The sequence below is a fragment of the Brachyhypopomus gauderio genome, chromosome 1, assembly GCF_052324685.1.
Source record: "Brachyhypopomus gauderio isolate BG-103 chromosome 1, BGAUD_0.2, whole genome shotgun sequence".
NCBI classification, from domain to species: Eukaryota; Metazoa; Chordata; class Actinopteri; order Gymnotiformes; family Hypopomidae; genus Brachyhypopomus; species Brachyhypopomus gauderio.
This window is the reverse complement of record NC_135211.1, coordinates 947,722-968,373: the sequence shown is the minus strand read 5'-3', so window position 1 is coordinate 968,373 and position 20,652 is coordinate 947,722. Positions and strand designations below refer to the sequence as shown.

Sequence of the window (20,652 nt, the reverse complement as noted above, 5' to 3'; positions counted from 1 at the left end):
GGGAATAAGTAACTGTTTATAATCTGGAAAATACGGGTAGCAATCGCGGGGGCTCCGCTGTGGCGTGCCGAGGTTGCGTTCCGCTCTTCAGCGCTGTTTGCAGGGTTCATCCACCTTTGCAAGGTGGAATTCAAGCAGATGTATGACACTTTCAAGGTCCATTTTCAATATTGTCCAGCACCTTCAGCTTAATTAAGTTAAGCACGTAGTCGTCTGTAACTGCACCAGCCTCAATTTGTCCAATTAGACTGTTTATTTCCTCTTTTATTCTGTCATGAAAAGACATTTCTGCTGCTTTCAAGTCCAACTACGAGCGATTGTAGGGGTGGGCGGATCGATATTTATATCGATAGTATAGATACAAAGGTGAGGATCGGTATCGGATCGATACCACAGCGAAAATATCGATTCTTTTGCTGCAGTTTAGAGGTCTGCGTGGGACTGCTTTTTTAATCCCGCTCCCGCCCGCTCCCGTTTGTTTTAATCCCGCTCCCGCCAAAAAATTGCTTGTTTTAATCCCGCTCCCGCCCGCACCTGCTTGTTTTAGTCCCGCTCCCGCCCGCACCGGCCAAAAAATCGCTTGTTTTAATCCCGCACCTGCCCGCCACATACACATTTCTGTCGCCCCCGCCCGCAATTCTAATATGAATTGAATTCATTAGATTTAGTACTTGAAATATTCTTATATATTTATTAAAACAGCAATATAGCGATGGATCGCGCTGTCCCATTTCTTACCACAGTCCAAACACATGCCGTCAGGTGACGTACACCAACACTTTCTGATATCAATCACAACAAGCCGATTTCCCTCTCCATTAATTACAATGGAATATGACTTCCATACATCAGACTTTCCTGTAGTTGGCTTAATTGTGGTGTATTCGCCTGTTTTAATTGAATTTTCCACAGCTGAAACTGGTTGACCGTCTACAGCAGGGGTCGGCAACCTATGGCACGCGTGCCACCATTGGCACGAGGCATAATCACTGGCACGCGACACGCTGGACCAGCATCAGCAAAAATATATATAATTTAATATAAATTATTATATTAATGGATTATAATTTCAAGTAAAAAGTATCGCCCCCCAAACAGTTTGGAAGTATCGGTATCTGTATCGGCGATACTGACCAGTATCGTATCGGTATCGTATCGATACCAAAATTCTGAGTATCGCCCACCCCTAAGCGATTGCTTCTGACTGGAGTCTGAGCCCCACCCCAAATTCGCCCCAAAGGCGAGCGTTCCTATTGGACAGTGATTAGATTTCATTCTGGCACGAATAATACAGCTTCGCAGAGACACACAGTGCAGGCATGAAAATCTGTCACCTTTCGGCGATTTGAAGTTGAAAAGGGTGACCTACGCGAATCGTGTAGATCCGATGAGTTTTTTGTTGGGGGGGGGGGGGGGGGTCGGGAGATTATATGTATATATTTTAATTATCATATTGACTTAATAAGCAAACAGAGCACTTCCGAAATCGGCAATTTCAATGACACAGTGGCCAGCAGTTTCCTCCCCGATCCATCATAGAGGCCAAATAGAGAGGCTCTTGTGATAAATAGGTAGATAGACCTATTAAGTTCGCGTCAACCCCGTGTAGTTAACGGTGACATAAAATAAGAAACGAGATTTTTTTTCTAGTGTCTGTAGTTGTAACTGGTGAATCCAGGGACGGGTGAGGATAACATTCACGCCAGGGCTGAAAAGGTAGAAGATGAAGTTGTAAACGCTTGTCATTTGAGTCTACCCTGTGCTTTAGCCCATGTTAGAAAATAAAAACACGTGAACCTGGTATTTTTACACTCATTTTCGCTGCTGATGTATTTATTGGTTCATTAAGACAATGGTTTTGACTGAGCCATCTGGAATGGCGAAAGCGGCCTCTCGCGTTTAAGGATCTGGCTTCATACATTGAATCCATTGACAAGACAGTGTTTTGGTTTTGAAAACTAATTATTGTGTATTGTTTTTCAATAAAGAGATAAAGTGCATTGAAATGTAATGTAATAGTGCTTTTGCATTTCATTTTGGCACGTATTCTGCATGTTTGTATGGAAAAGCAATGCATTTTGTGGATTGCATTTCCATTTTTGCCTAGTAGCGATTACATTTCGAATTGGCACGGATCTTCTCCATATATATCAGAGATATTCAGAAAATACATATTAGAGATGGATTTCAATAAAATCATAAAAGTGATTGTGATATAATAATGCTAAGATTGAATCCAATGACACTAACCAGTAATTTTTTTAATTATTATTTTTTTTACGTCGTACCCCACATACATAAATTACAAGTTTGTGCGCCGCTAATTATGAGGGGCCGGTCTAAACCAAAAATGCCAGGGCCGATTTTTTGTCCCAGGCCAGCCCTGCTTAGAGGCTATAAAGCACTCTATTACACACTCCTGAACTCTATAAGCACACTTCTGGTTACATCCTACCTATTATTTATTGCTCTTACAATGGTTTGCCGCATTACACACGCTTGTTAGTGTATTAAGATACGTAAGCTGGCTAGCTTCCGACAGAGCTATTACTTATAATAATATTAAATATAATAATATTAAATGTAACAATATTAAATGTAATAATTAAATTATCTCTGAAAATTCGCGCTGGAATGACACGAGACGGGACCTTTCTCATGACGTCACCACACAGTCTCGTTAGAGGGTTTTGTTTGTGTGACCCAGAGACCGTCTCTGGTGTGACCAATACTATACGTCTCTACAGGACAGTCCTACCGAAGACCTGCTCTAGCCTAGACTTTGGAATACAGCTACTGTCTGTTGGATCACGAAACTACGAACTGAAAGTAAAAAGGGGGATATAACGGGTTTGAGCTTAACGCTTTTCACGGTAAGTTAATTAAAATATATTTTTATTAACTGTAACTTAACTTTAACTATTAACTTATTAATGTTTTTATTAATGTTTTTATTAACTTCCAAACCAACTTTGTCTGTTAGAACCACCAAAAGTATGTTTTTGCTTTGGATTACTTTGCCTCTAATGTAGTAAAATGGACGAAAGAAAATTGCACAAAAAATGACAGATGATTAAAACCAGGTTATATCAGGTTATTTCAGACTCTTATCGTGCTTAACAACCTGGACAGGGTTAAGTATCAAGATTGGCAACAAACACAAACTCAATATCAAGACAGACTACCTGGTGAGAATACATGGTGCATGTATTAAACACAACTAAGTCACAAATAGAATTACCAATCAGTATATTTACAGTGAAATAAGTCAGATGGTTGTGTGTGTGTGTGTGTGTGTGTTTGTGTGTGTGTGTGTGTGTGTTTGTGTGTGTGTGTGTGTGTGTGTGTGATAGAGAGAGAGAGTAATGTGTGTTCCTTTAGGCGAACGGCAGTACCACCAAAAGTAAGACCGTTTGCTGCAACTCTTATCGTGCGTAACAACCTGGACTGGGCAAAGTGTGGTTAAAAAGACCAGCTTGGTAAAATGGTAGATCGAGTAATACACGGACGGTCAATATCGCGCCAAAGTAATGTCGTTCGTTTGCGTCTTTAACTTTATCTAACTTTTATTTAGCGTTTTTTATTTAACTTTATTATTTCTTTATTATTTACTCCCTTTAAAATAAATGCCACAAATATAAAATATTGAACTTGTCACTGCTCATTTTAATGGGATTTAATTGCTACCATTTTATTAAATTTATTAGATGGTTTGTTCTGTCTTGTTTTACTAATAAAAATCTATTTAAATAGTATGGGTCAGTTACACTGAACCAAATGTAACTGAGCTCTGAGCAACCCTAAAGCAATTCGCCCCTGCACTGAACATTTTTTTTTACCCAAAACATATGAACATATATTTAGGGCTTACCCACGTAGGTGTGTTGTGTGTTGTATGTTGGCAGACACCACGTCAACAGGCCTCCCTGTATGGGCTATGTATGGGCTGGGACTTTAACGTGTTAATTTTGATTAATTACAGGGCAAATAACGATCTAAAAAATTAACGCATTTTAATGCATTTAACACATGAGACAATTTTGCACCGTGGAATGTTTCTCAGTGCACGAGTTCCGGACATACAGATTATATGGACGCACAATAAGATTATGATGGAATATAACTGAAGAGGCTATGCTGGTGGATGGGAAATTTAAATATAAGAAACTTCCAAATGGAAGTACAAACACAAATAGTGTTATTTGCACTTTATGTAGGAAGGAGTTCACTTATCACAGGAGCACTTCCACCCTTCATTACCACCTCAACACAAAACATGTTGGGGCTAACGCGCAGGTCAGGAATGATAACTTAGCTGCTAAATGTATTCCTAGTACGATAGGGTGACCAAACGTCCATATTTCCCGGGACATGTCCGTATTTCACATCCTATCCCGGGTAAAAAAAGGGAGGAAATGTCCTGGTTTTTAAATTGCCTTCATTGGACCATTAAGACTGATTAAACTTAATCAAGACTGGATTAAACTGGCCGTAGCGCGCGACTCCGCACACCTCATGCGAGCGGCGGAGGCTTTTAAACTTGACGAGTCACATTATTTGCAGAGTTGTCCGCTCTCTGTGGTCGAAGATAAAGGCTTACAAGAAGCGCTGCAATTTGCGTCAACTGATGTAAGTTACGAACTGCCGTCCAGAAAGACAATGTCGAAGAAAATCCAGCAGCTGTATGAAGAGGAAAGGGAAGTAAAACAGGTTATTGTGAAGAGCGCCACACTCTGTGGCTCTGACTGGGGATCACTGGACCTCTGTTAGCAACAAGAATTATCTTGGTGTGACAGCTCATATTATAGATGATGAATGGAAGATCCAGTCATTTGCTTTGAGCATGCAGAAGACCACTTCTAGGCACTATGGAGATGCCTGTGGCAGAGGCCTGGGAAATTAAAGAAAATGTATACCATCTAAAATTGTATTAAAAAACATCTTCTGATTTACTTCAGTTCTTCTTATTCTTCCAATATCCTGAGCAAAACTCCTGAAATTAAACATTTTTGGTCAGAATTTCCAGTCTTCTGAAAACCGTTTGCTCTGTTTTCTGCACTCATCTATTGGTCTGTGTAGTAGACTGGTGGAAAAATAAACAAGATGTTGAATGAATCAATGAACATAAGCATAAACTTCATCATTCAAACTTAAATTAATATTTCTCATGTTAAATACTGAAATGCGATTAAAATGTGATTAATTTCGATTAATTAATTACAAAGCTTCTAATTAATTTTATTTATTTTTTTTATCGCGTATAGTCTAATATATACTAACTATGTCACTAAGTGACATTTGTGGTGTTATGGCTCAGATATTACCTAGACATAGAATACTGGCTGAAGCATCCATCACATAAAAAATGTGAACATGTTTATAAACCTCCAGAAACTGGTCCCTTCAGTAAACTGGAGTATGTTGTCCTTGCTGGTCTCTTCAGTAAACTGGAGTATGTTGTCTTCACTGGTCTCTGCAGTACACTGAAGACTTTTGTCCTTCATGTTTCAGGATGGCCAACATTCCAGAACAGCTGCTGGACATTCTAGAAGATCTGGAGACTGAGGACCTGAAGAAGTTCCAGTGGCATCTGACTAACAGTGTGGAAGGTGACAAACACATCCCAAAGTCTCAACTGGAGAATACAAACAGACAAGACACTGTGGACAAGATGATAGAGAAATATGGCCCAGATAGAGCTGTGGAGATCACACTGGTCATCCTGAAGAAGATGAACCTCAACCAACTGGCTGAGGACCTGAGGACCAAACACAGTGAGAATAATTTCAGGATATAATTTGATCACAGTATTCTGATGATGTGAAGCATCCTTGGGTTTGTGAAAGGCGCTATGTAAATTCAGAGTAATGAAACTGAAATCATATTCAATATGTAGAACCAGAATAATGAAACTGAAATATTCACTATGCAGAATCAGTAATGAAGCTGAAATCATATTCAATATGTAGAACCAGAATAATGAAACTGAAAACATATTCACTATGCAGAATCAGTAATGAAGCTGAAATCATATTCATTATGGAGAACCAGATAACTTAATCTGAATTCATATTTACTTTGTAGAATCAGATTAATGAAACTGAAATCATATTCAATATGTCAAATCAGATTAAAGAAGCTGAAATCATATTTAAACAGTGAAAATAATTATATAATGAAATATTTTTAATGATAAAAATGTATAATTTATGAAATAATTATATAAAGATATGATATTCACTACTTAAAATTAATTACACGAAAAGACTCCTTCCCCATGTACATTCTGCTTCTGTTCTCTTTCTCATACTTTCTGTTATGCTTAGTCCCATCCCCTCCTGTAAGTCAGGTCTGTTTTGGTGTTTTCCATGTGCTCTGTTGCCACGTCCCAGTATTTCATCTCATCTGTTTGTCTACACCCCTTGGTGTAACTCATTCAGCTGTGTCTTGTTTGGTTCATCCTGTGTTCTTGTATTTATATCGTGAGTGTTTTGTATGTTGGTGTGGTTCATTGTAAGTGTATGTATGTGGTCTTGCCTGAAGGTTTGATTATGTTGCTTGTATTTTTGAGAGCTTATGTCTGGTTGCTTGCTTGTATGTGTATGTTTGAGGGATTAATTTGTACTTGCTTGTATACATGATACATGTTTGGTTGTGCTTGCTTGCTTGATGTGGTTGCGTGTGTTAAGGTTGTGTTTCATACATAGGGTCTTGAGATCTTTCAGTATATAAATTCATGTGTGCTAGTGTTTGGTTTCTTTGTCTCTGCTTGTAAATGTTTGGTTTAGTTATTTGGTTTCATGTGTTTGTCATGTTTAAACAACTTCAACACTTAGAAATATATAGTCAAGTCTGTGTTAGTTCATGGTTGGTCATGTTTATAGATGATAATGCCTTGTTCTCGTGTTGTCCGGAAGTGTATGAAAGGTGTGAATGTTCAAGATAAAACAACGTTGCATAAATCATATTTATATACCTGATTTTAGGCTGAGCAGGCCCTCTAATGTGGATGTTGGGTCTCAGGTAGGAGTTGGCATCGGCACGTCTGCAGGTGGCATTGGCACATCCATCCACAGCATTGGCACATCCACTGCCAAGCCAGAAAATTTTCTAGATGCTTTTATGGGATTGTCTTTGTAGAAGCAGGTAGCCAAGATACAAATTCTAACAGCATAATGCTTATTTAAAAGTGATTTCAATTAATAACCATATCAGTTTGGTCGCCACATTATGGTAGCCATCTTTCGTTGACTCCTCTCTTGGTTTTGTTTGTGTGTGTGTCTGCGTTTGTGCGTGTGGCTTTGTGTATGTGAATCGAAGTTATTTGTTTCACCTACATCTTTAATCTTATATCATTCCTCATTCTACCTCGACACCCACACTCGCCTACAATAATTTACAAAATAGGAAGTGGCATTATCTTGAATTTTAACAAACAGCACAAACAAATAAAACCTGCCATAAAATAAGCTGCTATTTTGGAATGAATCCACCTCATTGACCTGTCTGTGCAGTGAGAACATGCAAACTAATAATCAACATGTGCCCAGAGCAGTGGGCATCCCCAGCAGCCAGGGAGAAGTTGGGGTTAAATGCTTTGCCTAAACACTGGGAATTAAACCCACACCCCTCTGGTTACAAGACCACGACTGCAATCGTCGTCACATAGTCTCACTGTCAGACACAAAATATATGAATTACACAACACAAAATATAAAATTGCATTGTCTTTTTAAACATAGTAACAAATACTGATTATGAAGTAGTCTGACGGTGATAAATGATGTTGTGACGGGCAGGGTGAGCAACTAAAAAGGAAGCGATCACGCCAAGTCTCAGGGAAAGAGGATGGTTTAATTGAAAGTGCGCAAACCAAAAACCCGTGACATCATTCCAGATTAAGGAAATAATAACCAGCAGTCAACTGGTACAAAGACAAGACATATATAGACGAACAAACGACCCTCCGGTGAGAGGGATCACAGGTCCCGCCCACCTGAGGGACGAACATCACATGACCAAAACAGGACAGCTGCCGCTGTAAACGGCGGCGACCGGCAGGGGGGCCCCCCACAACGTGACAGACCCCCCCTCCAAAGCCGCACTTCCCTCCGGATGTGCGGCTTACAGCGGCAGCACACAAAACACAACAAAGGGCCGGGAGGGCGGGGACAAGACAGGGACCCGTTCCCTGCCGTCCTGGAGCTGAAACACAAAACACATGCCCCGGTCGGTCACAGGGCCCTCACGCCCTAACCGGTCTTAGGCCGTTTGAGCCCCACCGCTGTGTGCGGACCGGGAGCACATGGCCCAACACACGTCACAGGTGTGGATGTGTGCAGGCTGCCACACTGGGGTGCGACCACGGCTTCCACCGACCACCTCCCGAACCTACCTCTTCTTCGAACCTGCCCTTTTCGCTAGGGGTCACCCCAGCCTCCTGGGGAGTGAACCCCTCCCGGGGCTCCTCATCGCAAGGTGGACTCCTCCACCCAACCCAGGAGCGCCAGAGACCAGGGCCCTGGCAATGCGCATCAGGGACACGCTGGTCACCCCGAGCTCGAAGGGGAGGGTCTCCCCACAAGGTCCGGGAGTACCGCAGTCCACCATCAGGAGCAACCTGCAACACATCACACACACATGCACACAGACAACACACAACACAAAACGCGCACCTACTCTGAACTTTGGGGGTCAAACACAAGACCCCCAAAGTTCCCCCCCCCCCCCCAACGTGACAGATGTGATGTGGTTGACAAAAACTATGAAATACTAAACACAAAATATATATAATGTGCAGTGTCTTCATAAACATAGTAACAGACATATTCGGCACACAGGAGTAAATCAGTTAATAAAGCAGGTTTTATTATAAAATGTATTGTTTAATATTGTTTTTAAGTTTATTATTTAATAACTCAGCAGGTTTTGTGTTTGTTCTGCGCTTTATTCTGATGTGTCCTCTTACAGGTGCAGACAGATGTGAAGAGCAAAATGTAAAGAGTCCAGCAGGTAAATATAGCCTATCCATCCATCCATTGTCATCTGCTTATCAGGGTTCGGGTCACGGGGGCAGTAGGCCAATGGTTCCCAAAGTGGGGGGCGCGTCCCCTAGGTGCGGCGCGGAGCTATTGCAGGGGGGGCGCGGAGCTTGAGAGTAAAACGTGCACATGTGTCAATATTAGGGATGCACCGATTCCGATATTAATATCTGAAAAAATTCTCGATCGGGTATCGGTGACAATGTGACCGATCCATAAAAACAGATCTATTCAGTCAAATTCTATGCTTGTATTGCTTGCTTTTCGGAGTTAGTTCAACCTTAATACTCGCGCTGGTGGTATTCCACTTAGTCCGTTTATTTGCTGGTTGACCAAAATAAACCTAGGCTCCAGCAATACTGTTCATACATGAACTGGTGAGTTGTCCAAAGCTCATTTAATGCGTTACTTACAGAAATAAATTAAAGAGCAGTGATCTGACTCGGTCTACAGCAGAAAGCTAAAAAAACTATATTCCATACGCGCGCTCAACTCGCTCCCTTAAAGGGACAGTACACATATTTTCATATGTATTGCTGTTTCTCTTATTTCATCTCCTTATTTATTTAAAATTATATTTAGAATTCTTGAACTATTTAAAAGGTTTCTTGCAGTTTATTTTTTTCATGTTTGACCAAAGTTGTGAACCTATTGTGAACCTATTGTTTTTGTAAGTTTTCAACACATCCCTAGTCAATAGGGGGGGGGGGGGGGGGGTGTAGGGGGGGCGCAAAAATATTCTCATCTACTAAAGGGGGGCACGGCAGAAAAAGTTTGGGAACCACTGCAGTAGGCTAAGCAAAGAGACCCAGATTTCCATCTCCCCAGCCACCTCTTCTAGCTCCTTTGGGAGGATACTGAGGCGTTCCCAGGACAGCCGAGAGATATAATCTCTCCAGCATGTCCTGGGTCTGCCCGGGGTCTTCTCCCAGTTGGACATGCCTGGAGTGCCTCCCTAGGGAGGCGCCCAAGTGGCATCCGGACCAGAAGCCCAAACCACCTCAACTGGCTCCTCTCTACGTGGAGGAGCAGTGACTGTACTCCGAGCCTCTCCCGGATGACCGTGCATCTCTAACGGACACCCTGCGGACAATGAGAAAACTCATTTCGCGATCTCAATCTTTCGGTCACTACCCAGAGCTCGTGACCATAGGTAAGAGTCGGAACGTAAATTGACCAGTAAATCAAAAGCTTTGCCTTTTGGGTCAGCTCTCTCTTCACCACAACGGCCCGGTACAGCATCCGCAATACTGCAGCCACCGCACCAATCCGCCTGTCAATCTCTCGTTCCATACTTCCCTCACTTGTGAACAAGAACCCGAGATACTTGAACTCCTTTACTTGAGACAAGGACTTATTACATAAAAGATATGAACAGAATCGTGACAAGGGGCAGACCTAGTGGATTCCAACTCCCACCAGGAACCAGTCTGACTTACTGCCATGTGAACCAAGCTCCTGCTCCGTTTGTACAGGGACTGGATAAGCCGTAGCAACAGGCCCCGTACCCTATACTTCCAGAGCACCCCCCAGAGGAATCCCTGAGGGACACGGTCGAATGCCTTCTCCAAATCCACAAAACACATGTGAACTGGTTGAGCAAACTCCCATGCACCCTCTAGGACCCTCACATGGGTGAAAAGCTGGTCCAGTGTTCCATGATAGGGACGGAACCCATATTTTTCCTCTTGTAACGGAGATTTGACTATCGACCGGACTCTCTTCTCCAGTACCCCTGCATAGACCTTACCGGGGAGGCTGAGGAGTGTGATCCCCCGATAGTTGGAGCACATCCTCCGGTCCCCTTTCTTAAAAAGGGGAACCACCACCCTGGTTTGCCAGACCAGGGGCACTGCCCCCGATGTACATGCGATGTTTCAAAGATGTATCAACAAGGACAGTCCAACACCCAAAGCCTTAAGGAACTCAGGGCGGATCTCATGCACCCCCAGAGCCTTGCCGCCAAGGAGTTTCACAACTACCCTGGTAACCTCAGCCCGAGTGATGGGCAAACCCCCGTCCGAGTCCCCCAGCTCTGCTTCCTCTATGGAAGACGTGATAGTGGGATTGAGAAGATCTTCGGAAGTATTCCTTCCACTGCCTAATGACATCCCCAGTCGAGGTCAGCAGATCCCCAGCCCCACTGTATAGTGTTGGTCGAGAACTGCTTCCCCCTCCTGAGTTGCCTGACGGTTTGCCAGAATCTTCTCGGAGCCAATCGAAAGTCACTTTCCATGGTCTCACCGAACTCTTCCCGCACCCGAGTTCAGGTGCGGTCCTCCGTGACGGTCATAGCGGGAATCCGCTTGGCCCTCCTGTACCCGTCTGCTGCCTCCGGAGTCCCACGAGTCAACCAGGCCTGATAGGACTCTTTCTTCAGCATGACGAGGTGTCCACCATCGGGTTCGAGCATTGCCGCCACGACAGGCACCAACAACCTTGCGGCCACAGCAAGGGTCTTTAACTCCCACATCCGGCAGAGCTTTGACCGCATCCCGAGGACCGGAGTCCGCGGCATTGACAATGGAGGCACCGAACAAGGCCCATTCGGACTCAATGTCTCCAGCCTCCCTCGGGATGCGGTCAAAGCTCTGTCGGATGTGGGAGTTAAAGACCCTTCTGACAGGTCTGACAGGGGTCCAATAACATTTCAAATTTCACACACCACTAGAACTAGAAACAACTGAAGGATGGAAACAGGAGGCACTTGATCTCAATTTTGAGTTTGATCCGCTGTGGCGACCCCTAAACGGGAATTGCCGAAAGAAGAAGATGGCAAAAGTTCTGAAAGTTATGAAAAGTTATGTACATGTGATTTTTTTGTTTTTATTTTTAACAAATGTGCAAAAAATTCGAGCAAACTTTTTTTTCACTTTGTCATTATGGTGTATTGCAGGGGTGCCCACACATCTTATAAGATGACCAAGTCAAAATGATCTACCTACAATAAAAATGCAAAACAAATTTATTTCTTCTATATTAGCATTATTTAAGTTATTATTATTACTATTTAATATTGTGTATTCTTTCTTTCCTTTTTTCCCCTTTTAGGATTTGAGTTTAATCTACAATACATATTGGTGTGCCTTACATCTGTTAACTTGTCTAATTGTAGTTTCTCACTATATCAAAAGTTGCTGGGTCAAATTCTCAGCCATGGATTCAGAGCACTGTGTGACTGTATTCCTTGATACAAAGGAAAGCTTTGATTGAAGATAATATTTCCAATTTGTTTTTAAAATCTCGGAACAAGGAATCAGCGGCTTCAACAAATGCCTCTTTTATCATCTCTCCGTCTTGAAAGGACTTCTTGTGCTTAACAATTTAATGATGCTTCTATGGCTGCCTTCGCTTTTGTGGTCAGATGTAAGAAAAATGACTGCTGTTCAGACAACTAGGATTTTAGTTCGTTCACCTTTCTCCTTCTCAGCTCGCTTTTCGGAGGAAAGTCAATGTCAGTTTTTATGAACAGTCCGAAAATGCCGCTCCACATTTCCCTTGTTTGGAATAGCAACGGCACATTGACAGATGAGGCAAACGCACTTAGAATATGACATAGTAAAACAAAGCCTCCTCCCATTCTGTATGGAAGTTGTAGGTTTTAGGCTTCTTACTCAGACCAGCTACAGCACTTATATTTATACCCTTTGTTGTTTTTAGTTTAAATAAATTGGAGGCTAGCTACAGCAAGGTAACTGAACAAGTTATCGTGATTTAACATGCATGCATAGGGTGTCAAATGTTCAGTCGTTAAATTGGCTACCCTTTATGTCAATCAAAAGACAACTATCAGTGCAGATGGCTGATAGCCTGTCATTCATCTCTTACTTTGTAATGTCATGCAATCTACCCACACTTCCTTCGTGATCGACCAGTAGATCGCAATCAACGTATTGGGCACCCCTGGTGCATTATTTATTGAAATTTTGAGGGGAAAATTTATTTAATCCATTTTGATTAGAACTGTGTCTGTAACGATTATTAGAGACAGGAGTGATGCAAACGCAAGTTATAGAACAATTAATGAAAAGAAGGGAAGACACTAGAACAAAACACCAAATACAGATAGAGACGATAATATACAATGAAGGGATAACGCTAAGGACTGGGACTGCACAACATCTAAGAGAAAACACACACAGGAACATTACAACAACACATAATCCAAAAACACACACGAGTGAAACATACACTAACAGCGATGACCACAAAAATGACAGAGAAAATGAACAGACATAAGCTGAACTGAAACATAACTGAATCACACATAGCGAAAAGGAAACAAACAGAATTACAATACAAATCTTAATAGGAGACAGAATACGCAGAGCGGGGAGGCAGGGCAATGGGGAGTAAACACATACTACACCAGAACTAGAGACAAGACAGGAAACCAGAACAGGATATATGAAAAACCAGAACGACTTGGAAAACAAGGAGGAACTCACATACAAACAATGACCGACACAGGAGTGTAAAACTAAGGGGATTTTATACACAGAAAACATGATGGTGAAACGAGACGCAGGTGGGAACAATGAGGACAGGGGCGTGGCAGACAGAGGGAATAACCATGGGAACGGGGAAACTAGGTGGGACCAGGGAGGAGCTGGACATAACAGTGTCAGAATCTCGGATCGGAGCTGGAAGGCTATTTCATAACTGAGGGGCTTTTAAAGAGAAAGCTCCGCCTCTGGCTGTAGTCTTTCTAATTTTTGATACTAAGAGAAATCCTGCATTTTGGGAGCGCAGAAGGCGAGATGGGTTATAGTATGCAATGAGTTCACTCAGATATTGTGGAGCAAGACCATTTAACGCCTTATAGGTCAACAAAACAATTTTATATTCAATTCGATATTTAACCGGAGGCCAGTGTAACACAGAGAGTAGTATTATTATGATAAAATTTTATAGTCTTAGTTAGGATTTTAGCTGCAGCATTCTATACAAGTTGTAGTTTCTTTATGGGCTGTTTAGAGCATCCAATTTGAAGACCATTACAGTAGTCCAGCTTCTCTGCATCAGCTAATGAAAGTAAATGTCTCAGCTTGGCGATATTATGTAAATGGAAAAGGCAGCCTTAGTGACGTTGCATATATGTGTCAAATGAAAGATCCGAATCAATAGTGACACCTAAGCTTTTCGCGGTAGATTTAGGTGTTATTGAAAATGTAACTAAAGAAAATTAGATGCCACCCAGGTTTTTATGTCCTGGACGAAAATACAGGTATTACTATTGAAGATGCCCCCGATCTGTTTACAATCTATATATATATATATATATATATATATATATATATATATATATATATATATATATATATATATATATATATATATATTTATATATATTCCATCAATAGATCTGTTTACAATCAACATTGCATGCAGCAGCCACTGTTTTCCCTCCCTGTAGATCTCCCATTTTATGAGAGACCACAGGTCCTCTATGAGGTTCAGGTCAGGTGATCAAGGGGGCCATGTCATTATTTTTCCTTCTTTTAGACCTTTACTGGCTAGTCACGCTGTGGAGTATTTGGATACATGTGATGGAGAATTGTCCTGCATGAAAATCACGTTTTTCTTTAACAATACCGACTTCTTCCTGTACCACTGCTTGAAGAAGGTGTCTTCCAGGAACTGGCAGTAGATCTGGGAGTTGAGCATCACTCCATCCTCAACCTGAAAAGGTTCCACAAGTTCATCTTTGATGATACCAGCCCATACCGGTACCCCACCTCCACCATGTTGGTCACTGAGTCGGAGTGGAGCTCTTTGTCCTTTACTGATCCAGCCCCGGGCCCATCTATCTGGCCCATTAAGAGGCACTCTCTTTTCATCAGTCCATAAAACCTTAAGATATTTCTTGGCCCAGTCTTAACATTTTATCTTATGTTTCTTGTTTAAAGGTGGTCATTTTTCAGCCTTCCTTACCTTGGCCATGTCCCTGAGTATCACACACCTTGTGCTTTTTGATACTCCAGTAGCCTAACGTTGCAGCTCAGAAATATTTTTTTAACACACTTCTTGCAACCCTGTTGTCTATTTGCTATGAAACACTTGATTGTTCGGTGATCACGCTTCAAAAAATTTGGCAACTTCAAGACTGCTGCATCCCTCTACAAGACAATTCACAAATTTTGACTTTTCAGAATCCGTCAAATCTCTTATTGACCCATTTTGCCAAAGGAAAGGAAGTTGCCTAATAATTAAGCACACCTTATATAGGGTGTTGATGTCATTAGACCACACCCCTTCTTATTACAGAGATGCACATCACCTGATTTACTTAATTGGTAGTTGGCTTTCAAGCCCATACAGCTTGGAGTAGGACAGCGTTTCTCAATGTGTGGGGCGCGGGCGCATGGGTATTGCAGGTGGGGCGCAAGCAATTGGAATAAATGAACCTTTCTAAAGCCTGGTTTATACTTTCGCGAGTGACCGTAACGCGTGACTCTGAAGTGTTTATACTTTCCGCGTGCAGTGTTCTCCGAAACGATATGTGTAAAGTATAAAGAAACACCCCTCAAAAACAGGGGAATGAACATTTACCTGATGAATTTTAATGTTGCTTTGTGTTTCAGGTTTGAAAGTGCTGAAGTTTAGGCTAAAGTACTTGAAAATGCTTGAAATTGTAACTACTTCGTTTCACAACAAATATCTGTCTGAATGAACAGTTCTCTTGTATTACGTTAACAAATACGAGCCTCTTGTAATTCCAGGACGAAATATGAGAGAATGTGACGACGTTAAGATTGGGCGTTTTGAAAATAAACAACCATTAAATAATGTGATAAATAAGTGAATTATTTCGAATCATTTAAGTTTAACGTGCTGGGAAATATTGAAATGGACCTTTAAAATGACGTACAAGTGCTTTAATTCCACCGTATAAAGGTGTATGAACCCTGCAAACACAACTTTGTTCATTGAGCGGAGGCACATCGCGCGCAAAGTTACAAAATTCGAGAGGTGCATGACCTCGCGAATTGACAGCGCGCAAGGCCCTCGGACACGGGCATAGCCACAGCGATTACATCATTTTCACTCGCGACGCGTCAAGTAAAAACCGTTTTAATGCCTGTTCCGTTTTCATAAGCCCCGGATGTTTAAAACGTTCGCCGCCGCCCCGTCAACAAATCACGTTCTCCAACCCCCCCACCCGTCAACAAATTACGTTCGCCATCCGTTCGTGGGGCGTGGAATTTCCCCTTCTTCTGAGGTGGGGAATGATAGAAAAAGTTTGAGAACCACTGGAGTAGGGCAACATATAAAAAGGATGTGATCAAAATACTCATTTGCCTAATAATTCTGCACACCCTGTATATCAGTCTCATTACCAAAGGTGAAGCTCAGAGTCAGTGCACTGACTCAGTACCACTGGTTGAAATATATTTACCACAGTAATTGGTTTAATGAACAAATTTTAATTGTATTGATTAATAGATATGACAATCTAACATTAAAACAATCTAACATTATAATGCATACGATGCCTACGGTCAAAAACTTGGTTTAAGTTCAGAGAGTTAATCAAGTTATTAACTGCATCAGAAGAAGGACAAACCAACTGAAGTTAAACTAACTATGAAACAGAAAACTCCACCGACCATTTAAACCAGTGTTAACCAACCCAAAAGCTATGATGATTAAAGTAAGTTAAAATTGAGGAAAATGCCTTATGGATGAAGATAATGAGTCCTAACTCTATGCTAAAATAGATAAAAGCTAGGTCTGAAATGCAAGCAAAAAACTGGCTAAATGTATCACACTACTTTGGTCAGAATAGTAAATCCTATAGTGAGTATAAATAATAATAGTAGCGAACAAGGCTGGCATCAAAGCAGCATGATGAATAAAATCGGCTTTACTGAGGGCAAGAGACTTCCAGATGGTTTGGATGGCTATCTACTGGTGCCAGCAGGAATACATGGTATTTTGAGGTCCAAAATAAACCCACGGGTACTTTCCGAAGTTAGACCAAGCACTCACAGTGATCCGGCTGTTTGGTGAAGTTGAGCAATGATGTATGAGCAGAAACTGCTTAATCCAGAAAATCCCGAAGAGGGAAACTTTATTTTCCATGCAACTCAAAACATAGCACTGTTTTCTCCTCCTCCCCTGGTGCGCGCAGACGCCACTCCCCCAGTGTCACTTAAAGGGCTAAAACTCCCTGAGTGGCCAAGTGCCTGTCTGTTAGGGAATTCGCTGCGAGGAGTAGTAGTCGCTACACACGCCCCCCCAGAATTCACAAAACAGACATGTCCATCCGGCGAGGGGGACGCCTCGGGGACGCCTCCGATGTCCACCTTGAAGAACTTGTCCCCCGGCTCCAGCACTTGGAAAGGGCCGTCGTAGACCGGGCGGAGGGGACTGCGGTGCGCATCATGCCGTATAAACACAAACTTAGCAGCACGCAAGGAAGGTGGAAAACGGGACCGCTGTAGGCCATGCTGAGAGGTGGGCACGGGGACAAAAGCACCCGAGAACTCACGAAGGGCCTGCCGCTGGTGGCCGGCGGACCACGGAGCAGTAGGACAAGGGAGAAAATCTCCAGGGACCCGCAAGGGCTGGCCATAGATGAGTTCGGCCGACAAAGCCTGCAGATCCTCTTTAGGGGACGACTTGAGGCCCAGCGTGACCCAGGGGAGCCTATCCACCCAGTTGCCGTCCCGGAGACTGGCCCGGAGCGCAGCTTTCATAGAGCGATGGAAATGCTCACAAAGCCCGTTGGCCTGGGGATGGTAGGCCGTCGTGCGGTGCAAGTGTACTCCGAGGCCCTCAGCCACCCCGTTCCAGAGGGCAGAATGAACTGAGGCCCGCGGTCCGAGGACATATCCGACGGGACGCCAAACCGTGCAAGGCCGTAGTGGAGGACAACGGTATGGCTTCCAGCCACCTCGTGGTCCTGTCGACGACGGTGAGGAGGTGAGAGAAACCACAGGATAGTGGCAGCGGCCCCACTAAATCCACATGCACGTGGTCGAAACGCCGCTCCGGCACAGGAAACGAATCCAGCGGGGCCTTAACGTGTATGTGCACCTTGGCGCGCTGACAGGCTACACAAGCTCTAACCCAATCGCGAGCATCCTTCCTGAGGCCATGCCAGACAAACTTGTCCACCACTAGCTTCTGTGACGCCCTCCTGCCGGGGTGTGAGAGACCGTGTATGGAATCAAAAACCAGCTTGCGCCAGCGGGCAGGGACAATAGGCCTAGGCCGGCCCATGGACACGTCGCAGAGGAGCGTCACACCTGCATCACTGAAGGGAACATCCGCCAACTGCAGGCTGGTGATCTCCATCCTGTAGACCTGGACCTCCGGGTCCGACGCCTGGTCTGCTGCCATACGGGAGTAGTCGATGCCGACGACCACACGAGAGAGGCAGTCGGCCACCGAGTTGTCTTTCCCTGCAACGTGCTGGATGTTTGTGGTGAACTCTGAGATGAAGGCCAGCTGACGCTGCTGACGAACAGACCACGGTTCAGAAACCTTAGCCATCGCGAATGTCATTGGCTTGTGGTCCACGAACGCAGTAAACGGGCAGCCTTCCAGAAGAAAATGAAAATGCTGCACAGCCAGGTACAGGGCGGAGCAACTGAAGAATGCCAAGGGCTGCCAAGCCCCTTCGACCCACTGCTCATGCACCGTGCCCACGGCGTAATCTGACGCGTCTGTGGTGATGGCGATGGGTGCATCAGGAGAGGGGTGCGCCAACAAAGTGGCATCCACCAACACGCGCTTAGCTGCATCAAAAGCCAGGAGCCGCTCACTAGTCCAATCCACCATGTGCTTGGCGGCCTTGCCTTTGAGGGCCGTGTAGAGAGGGTGCATGAGGCTGGCTGCTCGTGGGATGAAACGGTGATAGAAGTTCACCATTCCCAGGAACTCCTGCAGGGCCTTAATTGTAAGCGGATGGGCGAAACGCTGGATAGCTTCCACCTTAGTAGGGAGTGGAACAACACCGGCCCTGACGGGTTGATGATCAGGCCGTGCTGGCTGAGACGCTCGAACAGGAGCCTGAGGTGCCACAGGTGCTCCGACCTTGAGGCGCTGGCCACCAAAATGTCATCCAGGTAGACAAAAAAGAAAGGCAAATCACGCAGGACACTGTCCATGAGACGCTGGAATGTCTGGGCAGCATTTTTGAGGCCAAAAGGCATGCGGAGGAACTCGGAACAGGCCGAAAGGAGTGATCACTGCCGTCTTCGGAATGTCCGCAGGATACACGGGGACCTGGTGGTAGCCACGGACTAAGTCCACCTTTGAAAATATGACTTTTCTGGCCAGACAGGTAGAAAAATCTTGCAGGTCCAGGGGCTGTCAGACCTACGCACAATACCCAGGCGCTCCATCGTCCCAAACTCAGCTCTCCCTATTGCGAGCTTGGCGGGGTCCAAACGTCTAGCGCGAGCGTGAACAGGTGGGCCCGAGGTCGCGATGTGATGCTCAACCCCATGCCTGCTGCTGTCCGAAGAAAACGTGGGTTCCCTCAGACCAGGAAACTCTGCGAGGAGACGTGAGAAATCATCTGAGACAGAGAATGCACCCGACAGGCCGGAGGAGCTAAAACGACTGAGCGAGCATGGGAGAGAGCTGAAAGTCTCTGTATTCACGAGGCGTCTGTTCCTAATATCAACCAGCAAGCTGTTTGCACACAGGAAATCGGCACCTAAGAGGGGAGTGTAAACCTTCGCCAGCACAAAAGCCCATGTGAACCGCTGCCCACCGAAGCACAGTGGCACTGACCGTTGGCCGTACGTGGGAATAGAGCTCCCGTTGGCAGCCTCAAGGGCGGGGCCAGCGTGGCCTGACCTCATGTCCATCTCGGAGGCGGGCAGAACACTCAACTGAGCGCCTGTGTCGCAGAGGAAACGACGCCCCTAGACCGCGTCCGTCAGGAAAAGCAGGCTACTGGAACGGCCGACGCCTGTAGCCGCTAGCAGGCCCTCACTTTTCCCGGCTTCCTGAAACCGCATGGCGGGCGGCAGCTTCTGGCCTTGGCTCCGAAACGCGTGTGGTAATAAAGCTGGGGAGGGCGGAGGCATGGACGTGCAGACGGCAGCGCCAGAAGCGAACGGAGGTGTACAGACCTGCGTGGCTGCAATACACTGCTTGGCCAAGAAAATCTTGTCGGCCTCCCTAGCTAACGCACGATAATCCCTGAGTGTAGAACCCGCCAAGGCTGCGAGAACGTCGCTGGGTAACTGCTGAAGGAAAATCTCCTTGAACAGAAAACACGGCGGGTGGTCGCCCAGTAGGGACAGCATGTGATCCATCAGCTCAGAAGGTTTGGAATCGCCTAAACCAGACAGCAAAAGAAGCCTGCGGGCACGCTCCGACAGCTCGAAAATTTGTAGGAGCAGCAACTTAAGGGCTTCATACTTATCGTCCTCCGGAGGGTCTTGAAGAAAACTCACCACTCTGGAGGCGGTGCCGTTGTTCAGTGCCGCGACGACATAATAATACCTTGTGTCGTCCTCAGTGATTTTCCGGATGGCGAACTGAGCTTCGGCTTGAGCAAACCAAACGGCGGCATGCTGCTCCCAAAACTCCGGTAATTTAAGCGCTACTGCGTTCGCCGACATGACGCGAATACTTCGGAATCGAC

At 44.5% G+C, this 20,652-nt stretch overlaps 1 protein-coding gene across 5 annotated transcripts in view; it reads left to right on the top strand.

Moving 5' to 3' along the window:
- The first annotated feature begins 2,679 nt into the window (after window positions 1–2,679).
- Window positions 2,680–20,652, top strand: part of LOC143513044 (NACHT, LRR and PYD domains-containing protein 3-like) — a 133,065-nt gene continuing 115,092 nt past the window's right edge. For 3 of the 5 annotated variants that reach the window (XM_077004281.1, XM_077004111.1, XM_077004198.1), the window contains exons 1-3: window positions 2,681–2,873; window positions 5,512–5,774; window positions 8,971–9,012. In XM_077004281.1, coding sequence (XP_076860396.1) covers window positions 5,513–5,774; window positions 8,971–9,012 — 304 coding nt within the window. In that variant the 5' untranslated portion in view covers window positions 2,681–2,873; window position 5,512. Of the gene's footprint in view, window positions 2,874–5,511; window positions 5,775–8,970; window positions 9,013–20,652 lie in introns of all 5 variants that reach the window. The other 2 variants (XR_013130613.1, XM_077004021.1) reach the window with 2 other exon arrangements.